Consider the following 13,302-nt stretch of genomic DNA (forward strand, 5'->3'; position numbering starts at 1 on the left):
GTCCGTCCTTCTTTCTATATCGTTCTCATGGTGGTGGTGACTTTCCATTTTGCGAAATATCCGTGTATTATTAGGCCAATACGACAATTCCCATACACATAGAAACTAAGTTGTGGCTGTGTAGTTGAAGTACGTCACTGTCCAAAATATGATAGTCTGCCCGTTCTTTTATTACTACGTACAGAGTGTCCCATCGGACGAGAAACTTGCGTTTAGCGAATTCTCAAGTGGGTGGTTGTTCCTCCGCAACTTTGAACATAATCGCGCAGGACGGGGAGCAAGTGGGAGGAATTCGCCGTTGGAGACTGTCCAGGGTTTCCAACATTTACACGAAATCCGTGACTCACATATAGATAAATCACTCGGTTGGTGCAAAACTTAGAGATTCGCAATAATGCATGTGCTTGTAAGATATATATCACTCTTGTAAATTTTGTTGCAATAACTGACCGTTTGACAGGTTACCAATGACGATGGACCACCAGGTCCAGACTCGCCGTTTGTAGACTACTTTATTAATGCTTTGAAGAAATATACGGATTGGGATATTAGCGTCGCTTTGCCAGAGTCTCAGAAGTATGACTTGTCTTATTCTATACCAGGACGACAAATAAATTTGTTAATTTCCATACAGATCATGGATTTCAAAAGCACACGTTATTGGCCACACAATGACAGCTAGGTAGATGACGTCCATTCTCCTTCGACGGTTCCAGTAACTAATTGGCACAGCTATATCGCGCCGTCATCAACACCAGGCGACCCTTACGAAGGGCCATACTACAAGAAAAGGAATTGCGGCGAAGAATGGGTCTTGCTCGACGGCACACCAGCCTCGTGCACGCAAGTTGGCATTCATCATTTATTCAAAGACAAGGGTCCTGTCGACCTTGTTCTCTCTGGCCCAAATTTTGGTCGAAATTCTTCGGCGCTATATATTCTCTCTAGCGGCACTATCGGTGCCGCTTTGGAGGGGGCTTTAGTGAGCCACTGGATTTAAGGCGTATGACTCTGTGGATTGGGTTGCTAATGGGTGTAGTGCGGGCTACCGTCAATTGGACTTTCATTTGCGTATAACTCCCGCATTTCGGCCCCGGAGCACACCAAAGCCGCATGCTGGCTATCAGTGAGATTGGTCAAGTACTTGTACGACAACTGGCCCAAGGACGGCACAGTCGACCTGTATAGTATCAACATCCCGCTACATGCAGAGCTCGGCGTCGACACGAAGATAAAGTATACTCATATTCTAGAGAACCGATGGGGCAGCGCGTTTGAATACATCGAAGACACAATTCTCAACTCGCCAACTGGCGAGCTGGTCGAGGTGGCCGATCAAGTTCAACCTGAAATCGACGAGGAGAGTGGAAAGCTGCAGTTTAGATGGAAGCCGAATCTGAAAGCGGTTCAGGATGGAGTTTCGGAATGGCCAGAGGGTAATGACGCGTGGGCAATTGCGCAAGGCCATGTTAGGTCAGTTAAGACAGTGGATTGTTTTCAGTCAATCTGTATACTAACGTGATAACTAGCGTAACACCTTTAAGGGCAAACTATCAAGGCGTTGCAGGCTACGCTGGAGAATTGAAACTGTGAGTGTTGGTTCATGTTTTACTGGAAACTACTGGGAACAGACCTGCATAGACGAGCGTGTAATCTGTTGGAATAAAGTCTCTACTATATACATTGTTTCGATATACGATCAAGTTCTTACATAGTCTTTCATTAAAGTCCGTCCTGGCCATTGTGGTCATCTGCGCCGTTTGCTGCGCTGATCACGTATCCCCCTACTTCGTACATATACCCCCTCTTGGCATCCAATATACACCGCCTGCTTCCGAATGTGAAGATAGTCACGGATCCTAAGGATCCTGCGATTGCAGAAGGATCCGGCGTCAATGTGTTCCACTTCGCGGAATATGAGGATCTAAATTTTGAGAGGATGATTGCTGATCGCGAGCATTACCTTACGTGCTCGTATATTTATAGGTAAGCTTAAATTACGTGACATATTTAGATTTATGCTTAAGAGGTTGCAGGAAAGCGTTGATTCGGAAGAATTTTTTGGCCCATACTATCGCGACATACAAGGCCAAGCATCCGGGGTCGATTTTGAAGAAGTGTTTTCCGGAATCATACGAGTTGGAGTTAGATTACGCTGAATACTTGGATGAAATGCTGGATGACATTTACGAGTTTAGAGACCAATTGATCGAAGGCGACAGTTGGTGGATTTTAAAGCCAAGCATGAGCGATCGTGGACAAGGCATCCGCATATTCCACACAATGGAGGAGTTAGAGGAAATCTTTGACTCGTTCGAGGAGAATGATGAGGAGGAGGAAGATGAAGAAGACGATGACAACGACGCCGTAGCGCCGAAGAGTATTAGTGAGAGCAACGGCATCGTGACATCTCAGATCCGGTTCTTTTTGATTCAGAAGTATATCAGGAATCCCCTGCTATTGGAATCCTGTGGTAACAGGAAGTTCCACATCAGAACATATGTGGTGGCAAGTGGCGCCTTGAAAGTATATGTTTACAGAGACATGCTTGCTTTGTTTGCTTTAAAACCATATTCGTCCCCGGATAGCGACAGCGATTTAGAAGCACATTTGACTAATACGTGTTTACAAGGCGATTTGAAAGACGAAGGGTCGGTGAGACGATTCTGGTGTTTAGAAGGGTTTGATAAGGATGCAGTGTGGGACCAGATTTGTCGCATTACTTCAGAAACTTTTGCGGCCGCTGTAAGCCTTGGCAGGTTGCATTTCCAGGTGTGTTCCTTCTTTAATCTCGAGTATAGAAATAGGAATGATTCTAACTGCGCGAGAAATATAGCCGCTTCCGAATGCTTTTGAGATTTATGGGATCGATTTCCTTGTTGATTCCGATCTCAATGCTTCAATTCTTGAAATTAACGCCTACCCTGACTTTGCCCAGACCGGAAATGATCTGAAACAGTTAGTCGACGGATTGTTCAAGAGCGTTCTCACCGAGATCGTAGCTCCGTTCTTTAAAGGCGACGTTGTACAAGGAGGTGAACAGGACGACAGCGGTTTTGGAGAATTGGCGTTAGTCCTAGACCAGGATGTTAGTGGACGGTGGTAAACTTGATATTTTTATGCTTGTCATGTCATGCCGTTACTGTAATAGATGTCTTTAGCTCTATTCGACGGCAATTATATGCCACTACGAGAATAGAAAGTATGAAGACTAAATTATTGCAACCTCCGAATATACTACAAAACCCAACAAATATTATATACCAGAATTAAGAAAATATGTACTGAGTAAGATACATTACAACTTCCTCAATCGTACAACAGCACACAGAAAAATTACATGTACGTAAGTTATAAATATCACGAAAAAAAAAATTACAAATGCGCCAACCCCTGCCCCGTTAAGCCTGTTTCCCGATCCATTATCCGTAACATTCCCCGAGAAAAATGCAACAAACGCGAAAACCTAAAAAAACAAAAAACAAATAAGAAAACAAATAATGTCAAAATTATGATCAAAAGCCCCCAGGTAATTGCAATGGCTCAGGTTCAACATACGCCCTCGGTCTTTCATAGACTCCATCATCGTAGTCTTCGACAGCATGCTCGTCGTCTGCGACATCGTTGTCATTGTGATCCGGGAATTGGGACATCTGCAGACCAGCAGCCAAACTTTCATCCAATCTCGCAGTGCTGCTGTCGATTACTTTCGACTTGGATAATGATTGACTAGATGTAATATATTCACGTGCCGGCTCGTCCAACGATGTTCTTTCATCGCTCCCGCTCATTCCTGCCTCTTTGCTATCGAAGCTGTCAAGCTCGTTCTCGTTCGGCTGTGCGGATGGAGACGGTGGAGCAATCTGCGATGATCCATACAAGACAGGAGACGAAGCATTGCCACTGGCGGTAATAGAACGTGATCCATCTTGTAGTTCAGGCCGTGTTGTACGCTTGGCAGCTGCGGCCGCAAGTGCCGATGGTCGTCGCTGCGGAGGATGGTGAGTATTCGCGGTTCCAGACGCCGCAGTTCCAACCTGTGCGACAGCACCGTCCTTGCCAACCTCTATCGCGTCCACAACGAAACGCCGCCCGTCAGCCACAGCCATATTGATCGTAGTTTCAGAAGGAGTGGTATTCATTGCAACATTATCAGTGCTTCGCTTGACGTCTACATCTTCTTCCATTCGAGAAATACGTCCTACCATCCATTGTCGACCATCAAGAGCATGCGATTCATCATCCCGCAGGAAGCAGTACGGCGCACCATCATTAAATGCTGCCCACACATGGTTCGCGTCATTAACGTTGTTGCTAGTCGGCAGGAACAGTGCCAGATCACCGGCTTTGAACCTATATAATCTAATTAGTACCATTCGCTTATATATTATACAAATAACATACGATTTATACGCAATCTTCTCACTCGCATCTTTCTTCGCACGTCGAGCTTTCTCACGGTAAAGTCTGGCCATCTTATTCCACTTGCTGGCGATATATTCGGCGTCTTTGACACGATCGCGCACTAACGACGCGAACTCGTCGTAATCAAACTCGATGGCATGAAGGTAATGCATATATCGATCGGCCTCAGCGGAAGAGTCGCCAATGTCACTCTCAACGCTGTCCATCCAGTATAAGACATCTATGTCTGGAATCGAGCTAAGGGTCGAATCACCATCCGGAGTAGAAGCTGAACGGTCGGCTAGACGCTTCTCACGCTCCTTTTCGGGTAAAATCTTGTATAAATGGTCGTCGACGACAGGGTAGTTGAATACCATCTTCGTACCAGCGTAGACGATGCCGAGATTATCCATAAGCTGTCGGGAGCGACGGTAATACGTATACAATCGCTGCGTCAAGTCGCGAGCCTTCAAGGTTCTGGATTCATACATCTTGGTCAGATCACGCTTGGCGGCCATCGCCTGCGCGACCTCACTTTCCAAATCTCGAAGACGCGTAAGGACCGTCGCCTGTTCCTCAATTTTAGTTTTCAATGCAGATTCCAGTTCCTCAGGCGACGGCTCATCCTCTACGCTCCCCGATATAATGTGCCACATGGATCGAACACTCTCGGAAAGTAACTCCGACCGCTCTCGGGTCACAGCACTCTCAAGAATTGCCCGAGATTTTTCGTCTTCAGTCACGGCCAGCCGCGACTTCACAAGAGCCAATTCCTGCTCAACTCGTAGCTTCTCCTCGCGAACATATTCCACCTTGTTATCGGAACTGATATCGGCTTGTTGCAACTTGTGGACCAGCTCATCGATTCGCGCCTTGAGCATATCCTCGGTCTTCGACTCATCGTTGAGAAGCAAGTTCAAACGCGCCGTTTCGTCGCGTTCCATGCGCAAGGTCTCGCGAAGAGCTCGGATTTCCGCATCGAGACCCGACTTAATATCCTCCAAGTCGCGCTCGCGCTGCTGCTGCTCGTCTAGTGCATGCTCGAGATTCGCAATCAAGCCCTCTTTATCAACGCGGCTATCTTCCAAAGTCTGCTCCTCATCCTCTAACGCGTAAATTCGCGCCTTTAAGAAAGATATCTCCTCATTAAGCGACTTACGCTCGCGCTGGAATTCAGCTTCTTGCTGGGAAAGGTTCGCTAAAAGATCTTGCTTGATAACTTCAATGTCCTGAACGTTGTGCTCTGTTTCCTCAAGCTGTCTGCGCACGCGAGTGGATGACTCTCGTTCCATGTCAAGCGTAGCACGGAGTCTTTGCAATTCGGCTTTGAGATCCATGGCGCTCGCGGTTCCATTAGTACTTCCTTCTGTTCGCTCTGAGCGCGCCGAAATATCACGGGGAGAGTGCGACAGAGGTGGCGAATTGTGGGATTGCTGAAGTAAGTGTTGCGGCTGTTGTTTATCCACTAACGGCACAGACTGATGACGCGTTACCGCGAGTGGATGAATGGGCACGACACTTGGAAATATCCCACTTGAGCCAGCAGGCGGAGTCCGGTACTGTCGATGCAGAAGATCTTCCAATCGTCGAACTCGCGATTCATAGCCCTTGACTTTCTCTTGCAGTCGTTTGTTTTCCCGCAATAGGCGAGCAGTATCATCAGACTCCATCGACGACTGCAAAGCATTATCACGGTTCAGAGTCATGCTGTTGCGCATATTCTCAGTGAAACTGTCGGTCTTAAACAGACGCTCCCGGCGAGGCTCAGAAACAGCCAAGCGGTCTCTAGTACTCTGATCCAGCTCAGTGAACATTGACTGAATCTCCGAAACCATGGATTCCGCGCTCTCGACACGCTTCAACGACTCAATGAACGCGACAACGTCATCTCGCGTAACATCCAGTACTGTTTCTTCTTTCGAGCTAATAAGATTAAGCTCCACAGCAAACAAACTTGCGCCAGCATTTCTCAAGCTATATATGCTGTTCATGCTCATAGTCGCGGTCGTCGCACTAGCACCACCAACACCGTTTGCATTCACGCTATGCGTAAAATTTTGTTGGAAGGTATCAAGATTTCCGCCGAAACGTTTCAGCCACTTTGCGCGACGCTTCTGCTCATCCTCTTTCCAGGTGGCAAACTCTTCCGCTACTTCACCTGTTAGAGTCTTGATCCGTTGATTCCATTCGACCCGACGAATGGACTCGATCAGCAGCGAACCATATATCAGCGGGAGACTGTCCATCTGCTTTAAAATCCCTAGGGACATCTGAGAACCATCGAGCTCGCGCTCGACCGACGCAAGATCGGGCCGGATTGGAGACGCTCGAGACTGCACGATAGACAACGTATGCAGATGGCGAAGGGAAGATATTTGGACTGCCGACTTTCGACTCTGCGCGTTGCGATTATATTCCCACAATTCACTAACTGCGCCTGAGATAGTCGGAAGATACTCTCGTTGATGAAGGGTAGCCATACGTGCTATTGAGCGGATACTGGCCGGAGTTGTTGGTAGGTCGGCAATGTACTCAGCGTCTATTGTGTCAATGATGATGAATCTATGCATGAGAAGAGCACACCACATACCCTTATTGATCTTCTGAACGATAGCTTGAAGATCCTCTAAGATTGAGGATGTATTATCCCATCCATCAACGAGCTTGCTCTCAATGTCGTTCCAAGCTTCAATGTCCTTTTGCAAGGCTTCATTGTCAGCTGATACCTTGTCTGACACAAACTTGATATCTCGCACACGATCTCGGATATTCTGGTTGTTAAATACTAGGTCGCTCTGAATAGCCTTGACCTTCTCGTGATCGACCCAGGCGGAGAGCTTACCCCCTCCGAAGCAATCAATAACAGTCAAGTGATCGAGCCTGGCCAACGAAGCGTTCCAGTCTGTGGCAGCATGCTCCTGAGAAATGCTGACTGCCAGCCCAAGAACATCTTTAAAAGATTTATCTATATTTGCGAGGTGCTGAGACAAATGCGCCATGGCGACATCAACCGACCGCCGAACTGTCTTAATTTCCGTGAGTGTCGCTACCAGCGACGAATTTAGTGACTCAGCGCGCGCAAATAAGCCATTGGACCAAGCTGCTCTTGACTCAAATAATTCCACAAGTTCAGCTTGTGTGGGCTTCGGGTTAGTAATGTTTGGGAACGGTTGCGTGTTAAGCGGGATCAACGGGCTCATAGACGGCGGTGGAGTCGGGCTCGGATGGGCGAGCAAGAATCGGTCAAACAAATAGAGCTCAGTCTAGTCCAAAAGGTTAATAACTCAAGGTGCAATCAATATACGGATACAATATGCATGTTAGACTTACTTCGTGTGCGAGATTCGCCATGCGCAGCTGCGTCGCCCGCGATGTCATAATAATCTGTTGACCACTAGAAACTCCATGTTGCATGGCAAGCGCATCCTTAAGTTCTGGTAGACTATGCCGTATTATTAGCGATTTCCATTCCAGATTGCAGCACCATGCCGAAGATGAAGACAAAATCAAACCAGGCATGTATACCTCAAGAACTGCTCGGAATTTATATCGATCGCCTTGCCCGTATGAGCGTTATATACTCTGAGCGACATCGCGTAAAGGTAATACTGGGCGATAGTTTCTGCAGCCCTAGTAACGAATGCCGGCGTTTGTATTCGCCTTCACTAAGTGAAGTGGAAATATATCGGGTAATGCGAGCAGGGCGCACACGGATGCGAACGATGAGCAACCGACTGCGCGCCCAACCAGCGTGGAAGAATGAAATTAGTCGATTTTGTAGTGAGCTTTCAGCAAATTACATTTGCTGGCACAGGATAACCGGTGGTTCAGCGACTTCCACACCGGAAATAGGATAGGCATGGGTAGTATTGGACAAGAGGCAGCATAGATTATCATAACTCGCCCCATTGTTCGCATCTTGAGAAGGTAAATCAGAGTGCAGTTTAGGTTTTAGCATGCTACCCCTTGAGTGAGTCGTAAGGGCAAATTTATGCGCAGCCCTACAGCTAATCTAGAACAAGTCTAGAATAGAACCTTATCAGGCATGCGAGTTCCCGTGCGTGGATCGTCATCATTATGGCGCGGCGTCGGTCAGCTGGGACTGGCCAGTTCATTGGTGGGAGTGCTTGGTCCGCGCGACATTGGAATTAGTCGCGAATCTAGACCTGGTTATATCTGAAACCGCAGGGTCAGGAATCCAGGTGCTGTATTGCTTTGTATGCTTGTTTCCGCCAAATTCAAATACATAGGACTCAGATTCCAATATTGATACTGTATATATATATATATAAACAGATAGCCTGCTGATAGCTGTCGGTGATGGATTCAGCAACAACCGGCCGTGGTACAATCTGCGAGTTCCAGATAGCCACACAAATCCGCGACCGCGCCGCATAATATATCGGCAGATTCCAGATTTCAGGTTTAAATTATTATTACGACTTGAATTCCAGTAAGCAGACGAATAAATACCTTACCGAGTGCAGAACCTGCAATTTGGTATGGTCTGTGAAACAATGTTAGAATGTTAGGTGACATGCTGGGCGTGAACACTGGACCGCCAATAAATATCCTCTACATTGAGAAGGTTCGACATTGCACGAACCCATTTATTTCGCGTTGTAGCTACAATGTTGGAAACGTAGTTGGATTTGTATAATCCATTGAATAGCGATTGAACACTCGATAGTCTGTTTGGGGCCATGACGCGCAGGTACTAGACCCTTGTGGAAGTGAGCCAGACCAAGCGATCACGTTCCAAGGCTCAGACTTAGGATCGGCTGCGGGCAACTGTTCAGCCAAGGGCGTCGACATCTTCATAGCTAATCACGACCGCGGTTGACTCTCACCAATCCGCGGCATCATTGTCCGCAATCACATAAACGACGGATAGCAGGCCATTCGTCTTCTAGTTTCTATAATACTCAGACTTCGAGAAGCAAGAACCTGCTAGATAGTGCCTAACGTTGGTATAGCCAAAACAGCGTGAACCATTTGTGATCCAAGGTTAGGGTGGCTTGCTTGGTGAATTAGGCGCGCTGTGAGCATTGATGGGCGGTGTCTACGACTAGCCATCGGCCCGCGTGTGCACTATTCGCACTCACAGCGCGCCGAAGGGCGGGCGGTAGATGGACGTTAGGCGGCTCCATAGTAAAAGGCAGGCGGCCCGCACCACCCACACACTCTCCCTCTTCACACTTTCTAAGGCCTCACTGCGCTCTCCCCTATCTTTACTGCTGCTAATACTGCGCTCACTTAGCCTTACTGTACGCTCCCCACACGCTAATACGCGTCAACAAGCCCGCAAAAAGGTAACAGTCCTCTCCACCCTCCAACCCCGATTTATTTCCTAGTGATTACTGTCTCTTGCACGACCTTGCCGTCCATTGTCACTTGTTTTTTACATTGTGTTTTCGTCTTGTCACTCCATCCTGTCGTCTTGGTCCACTGTGCTGACTCCTTGCGCGCGACGCGTCAACAGACTTTATTTACTACCTTCAGTCACATAGTCCATCATGCCTAAGGAAGCGAAGACTACAAGAAAGGCCAAAGCCGGTGGTCGACGAAAGAAAGGTATGTTGTTTATACTGTCTGGATCGCCCTGGTCCTACTGGACTTGGTGTGTAAGACACCACCTTCAGCGCCGATTCTAACGTTTTAATTCGTCTTAGACCCCAATGCCCCCAAGCGATCACTCTCTGCCTATATGTTCTTTGCCAACGAACAGCGCGAGACCGTTCGCTCTGAGAACCCTGGCATTGCGTTTGGTATGTTTCTATCCGTGTTCTGGCTGTGTTCTTCACACGAAAGCAACGGACCACTAATGTCTTTACTACCACAGGCCAGGTTGGCAAGCTTCTCGGTGAGCGATGGAAAGCATTGAGTCCTAAGGAGAAAGTGGTACGTGTTACATTTTGTTGACGCGACTTGCGGAGTGTTGTGAAATTTGGCTAACGCGATGTTACAGCCGTATGAGGCTCGTGCCGCCCAGGACAAGAAGCGCTACGAGGAAGAGAAGGCCGCCTACCTCGCCAACGGTGGCTCTGCCGACTACGATGATGACGAATAAGCATTTTGTCGCGCAGTAATTGACATTTTCTGTTGTGTAGCGCTGACTAGGGCGTATCACAGCTGTGTAAAAGTATGCGATGGTAAAGGTGCGTTTTGTAATGCTTTGTAAGTTCTAATAGTTGTGAGGCTCATATACGATACTACTATTATTATTGTTCTATTTATCTATTGGTTGTGTACTCTCTACTATACCGGAATTGGGTCTAAGTGTTATTTCGATTTGTTGCGTTCGTGTGGGTCTAGTTACTATGTATACATATTTAACTCGTGTAGTTATGGCTGACATAACTTTTGTATTTGTAGTTTATTTATAATTGATTTATTAAATGGCAAATTGTCGTTATTTCCATGCAGCTTCTCGATTTCATCATTCATTGAGAGAATCTGGTTGGGTCATCGAACCGCGTTTGAGCTGTAACGACACCGCAGCACAACGAAACTCTATATAACATAGACCTAACATACTCGGTACTGTGCTGTCCTTAATCTAATTCTGCAAACCTATGCTGAGCGCGATTTATCCTCTCTGTGTGGCGTCCTCCAAGTCACTCTGGCGACGCGAAAGTGACGCGTTCTTATGCACACCCTCTTACACAAACGCGCCGCAGTCTTCCCCGGGCGGTCAACATTACGGTTGGCCATAGTTAAGTTAAATTAACAACGAATTCGTGTAACTGCGCAACTCGCTTCTACGAAATATATCGTCCAAGGAAACAATGCGGAAGGCCGGATGAGTGCCGACTTATGGACAGACCGTTTCATGGTGCGTTGTGAAGTTGGTCAGGTCGTGATATTGCTTGTTGGCTCCATCGACGGGGCGTATGTGACTATGTTGTTGATAAAGATACTATGCGGAACTGAGGCGTACGGAGCGATATAAACTGGATTCCCAGAGATCTGGCGTTTCTCGCATCCGGACGATTGCAAACTACATACAAAGTACGCCTCGAAATTGCCCATGGAAAAATGACCGTCCAATCGTTTCAGATATAACAAATGAGCACAGATCGGATAGATTCATAATAGATGACGACAAATTAGAAAGCATGAATAATGACCCCCCTAAACGATGACGAGTATGAGCACTCAAACTAGCTCTACCACAACGAGACACCATATGACAAAAATGCGATCTTTATCTCATATTTATCACATATTTATCCTTTATTGAGCGCGAATCCCGTAACAGTTTACTTTCCAGGACTCGAACCGACTCTAATATTCTAGCAGCCAGATGCACAGCAGCCAACAAACAAAGACAAAACTTTATACACAAATCTTACATCTTCGAATCCGGACTTTCCTCAAACACCTGTCGTTTAAACCGCCACACGTTCTCATCCGGCTCAACCCCAGCCAACTCAGCCACTTCTCTCAATGGCCCTTCGTCTTCGATCAGCTCAAAATATCTCCTCTGCCACTCCACGCCATCCTCCCTCTCCTTTTTCCTTAATTCTCGCTGTTGATTCTCGATCTTTGACTTCTCAACATGAATAGTATCGTAGTCCATAACCTGGACAGCAGCCGCTACCTTCTCCCACGCGCGCCGGGACTCGTACTCTGCTTGCTGCTCAATTGGCTTGACAATCAACGGCACTATGTTGTGCTCCGACGCGTCGTAGAAAAGAGACTCGCTCTTCTTTGCCTGGTTCATGATCGTCGATTTTCCTGACCACTGTCCAGAAATAGTGTACAATGGGCTGTCCTCATCCGGCGCGTAAAACTTTGCTTTGAAAGTATTCTTCTTGCCAGAGAAATATCCCTTGCCGGAGTACTCGATAGACGCCCAATATCCGCTCGACGATTGAATCAATGTCTTCTGCTCCAATTCGACGTATGGCGCACCGTAAAATAATCCCTCAATATGCAGCGTTGGCAGTGTAATGTAATAATACTCGTCAAACTTCTTGATATATAACACTGCGTGTCCCACCTGTCGCACATTAAGCGTTGTAGTCGCGAAAGTTGCCTTCTGGCCGTTATAGCCCTGTAATTCGATCCCATACACGTCGTTGTAGATCGCGTACGCAGTAACTGGCGGATGGTGGGAAACCTGCTCCGACACAAGAGTCGTCGGGCCTTCGGTCTCGGTCTCCCACTGGCCGAGGAAAACTTCACCAAGGAATGGGTTCAGTGGCTTTTTCTCTGATCCGAGCGCCTCGTTTCGGGAAGTATATTGACCTTTCAAGGTCGCGATGAACCACTTTAGGACTGCGAGGGCGCGCTCTTCTTTATCTAGGATCATGGTCGGCGCGACGAAAAGGTCCGGTAGTTCGGCCCAGAATTTGGAGTACTCTACTAGCGACGTGCCGGAAAGAATAAACGGCGGCGCCTTGATCTCTGTCAGTATTGTCCTGCAATCGTGTCCATCCTTTAGAAGCCTCCCCCCGACGACCACATACAGTAATAGACGATAGATCACCCTTCGAGGTTGCCAACGATCGAAGAAAAGTCATCCATGGTCCCCGTTGCTGCTACATCCAGGATCACCGTTAGCTCAAATATAACCCAGCATTAAGCGCACCAGAACTCGACATGAGCCCATGCAACAAACATCCTACAACACCGGCATGACATACCGCTGGTACCCCCGACGCGTCGGCCCGTTGCTCAGACATAATTATCAAGAAACCTATCTAACAAAACTAAATGCAAAAGTGTGGTGGCGATAAGTTAAGAAAAATAAGAAAGGACGTGTTCACGATCTTCCAGATCCTTTCACGGTCATCTTACACTCGAACGATGACGGCACTCCTCAAGCGGCGAACCGAGCGGCAGCAACCGGTATCTCGGAACTTTTAATCGCCGAACTTTGGATTGCATTTC

At 47.3% G+C, this 13,302-nt stretch overlaps 4 protein-coding genes across 4 annotated transcripts; 2 read left to right on the top strand and 2 right to left on the bottom strand.

Annotated features, from left to right (window-relative positions):
- Positions 1-394: 394 nt before the first annotated feature.
- POJ06DRAFT_239046 (tubulin-tyrosine ligase family-domain-containing protein) lies at positions 395-3,106 on the top strand (the record flags this gene model as incomplete). Its single annotated transcript, XM_056186026.1, has 9 exons — positions 395-406; positions 461-576; positions 635-682; positions 733-982; positions 1,040-1,473; positions 1,530-1,589; positions 1,729-1,986; positions 2,037-2,772; positions 2,837-3,106. The coding sequence occupies 9 exons, from the start codon at positions 395-397 to the stop codon at positions 3,104-3,106; spliced, it is 2,184 nt and encodes a 727-aa protein (XP_056042593.1).
- Positions 3,107-3,234: 128 nt separating this feature from the next.
- Positions 3,235-8,083, bottom strand: POJ06DRAFT_128934 (uncharacterized protein). The gene is made up of 5 exons (XM_056184341.1): positions 7,930-8,083; positions 7,735-7,846; positions 6,995-7,667; positions 4,405-6,943; positions 3,235-4,353 (listed from the first exon to the last, which is right to left on the bottom strand). Exons 1-5 carry the CDS (start codon positions 7,995-7,997, stop codon positions 3,516-3,518), a joined length of 4,230 nt encoding a protein of 1,409 aa, XP_056042594.1. The 5' UTR covers positions 7,998-8,083; the 3' UTR covers positions 3,235-3,515.
- Positions 8,084-9,512: 1,429 nt separating this feature from the next.
- POJ06DRAFT_256109 (high mobility group box domain-containing protein) lies at positions 9,513-10,812 on the top strand. The gene is made up of 5 exons (XM_056187980.1): positions 9,513-9,716; positions 9,887-9,978; positions 10,077-10,172; positions 10,247-10,305; positions 10,373-10,812. The coding sequence occupies exons 2-5, from the start codon at positions 9,921-9,923 to the stop codon at positions 10,472-10,474; spliced, it is 315 nt and encodes a 104-aa protein (XP_056042595.1). The 5' UTR covers positions 9,513-9,716; positions 9,887-9,920; the 3' UTR covers positions 10,475-10,812.
- Positions 10,813-11,674: 862 nt separating this feature from the next.
- Positions 11,675-13,066, bottom strand: POJ06DRAFT_129065 (uncharacterized protein). The gene is made up of 2 exons (XM_056184342.1): positions 12,879-13,066; positions 11,675-12,808 (listed from the first exon to the last, which is right to left on the bottom strand). The coding sequence occupies exons 1-2, from the start codon at positions 12,930-12,932 to the stop codon at positions 11,756-11,758; spliced, it is 1,107 nt and encodes a 368-aa protein (XP_056042596.1). The 5' UTR covers positions 12,933-13,066; the 3' UTR covers positions 11,675-11,755.
- Between the last annotated feature and the right edge of the window lie 236 nt (positions 13,067-13,302).

This window comes from Lipomyces tetrasporus, assembly GCF_029532465.1.
Source record: "Lipomyces tetrasporus strain NRRL Y-64009 chromosome Unknown POJ06scaffold_7, whole genome shotgun sequence".
NCBI classification, from domain to species: Eukaryota; Fungi; Ascomycota; class Lipomycetes; order Lipomycetales; family Lipomycetaceae; genus Lipomyces; species Lipomyces tetrasporus.

Coding starts and splice junctions, on each gene's coding strand:
- POJ06DRAFT_256109 (XM_056187980.1), top strand. CDS start 9,921: ATGCCTAAGGAAGCGAAGACTACAAGAAAGGCCAAAGCCGGTGGTCGA. Junction 9,979..10,076: donor CGGTGGTCGACGAAAGAAAG/GTATGTTGTTTA, acceptor AATTCGTCTTAG/ACCCCAATGCCCCCAAGCGA. Junction 10,173..10,246: donor GAACCCTGGCATTGCGTTTG/GTATGTTTCTAT, acceptor TTACTACCACAG/GCCAGGTTGGCAAGCTTCTC.
- POJ06DRAFT_129065 (XM_056184342.1), bottom strand. CDS start 12,932: ATGACTTTTCTTCGATCGTTGGCAACCTCGAAGGGTGATCTATCGTCT. Junction 12,809..12,878: donor GTGATCTATCGTCTATTACT/GTATGTGGTCGT, acceptor ACAGAGATCAAG/GCGCCGCCGTTTATTCTTTC.
- POJ06DRAFT_128934 (XM_056184341.1), bottom strand. CDS start 7,997: ATGTCGCTCAGAGTATATAACGCTCATACGGGCAAGGCGATCGATATA. Junction 7,847..7,929: donor AATTCCGAGCAGTTCTTGAG/GTATACATGCCT, acceptor AATACGGCATAG/TCTACCAGAACTTAAGGATG. Junction 7,668..7,734: donor TGGCGAATCTCGCACACGAA/GTAAGTCTAACA, acceptor CTTTTGGACTAG/ACTGAGCTCTATTTGTTTGA.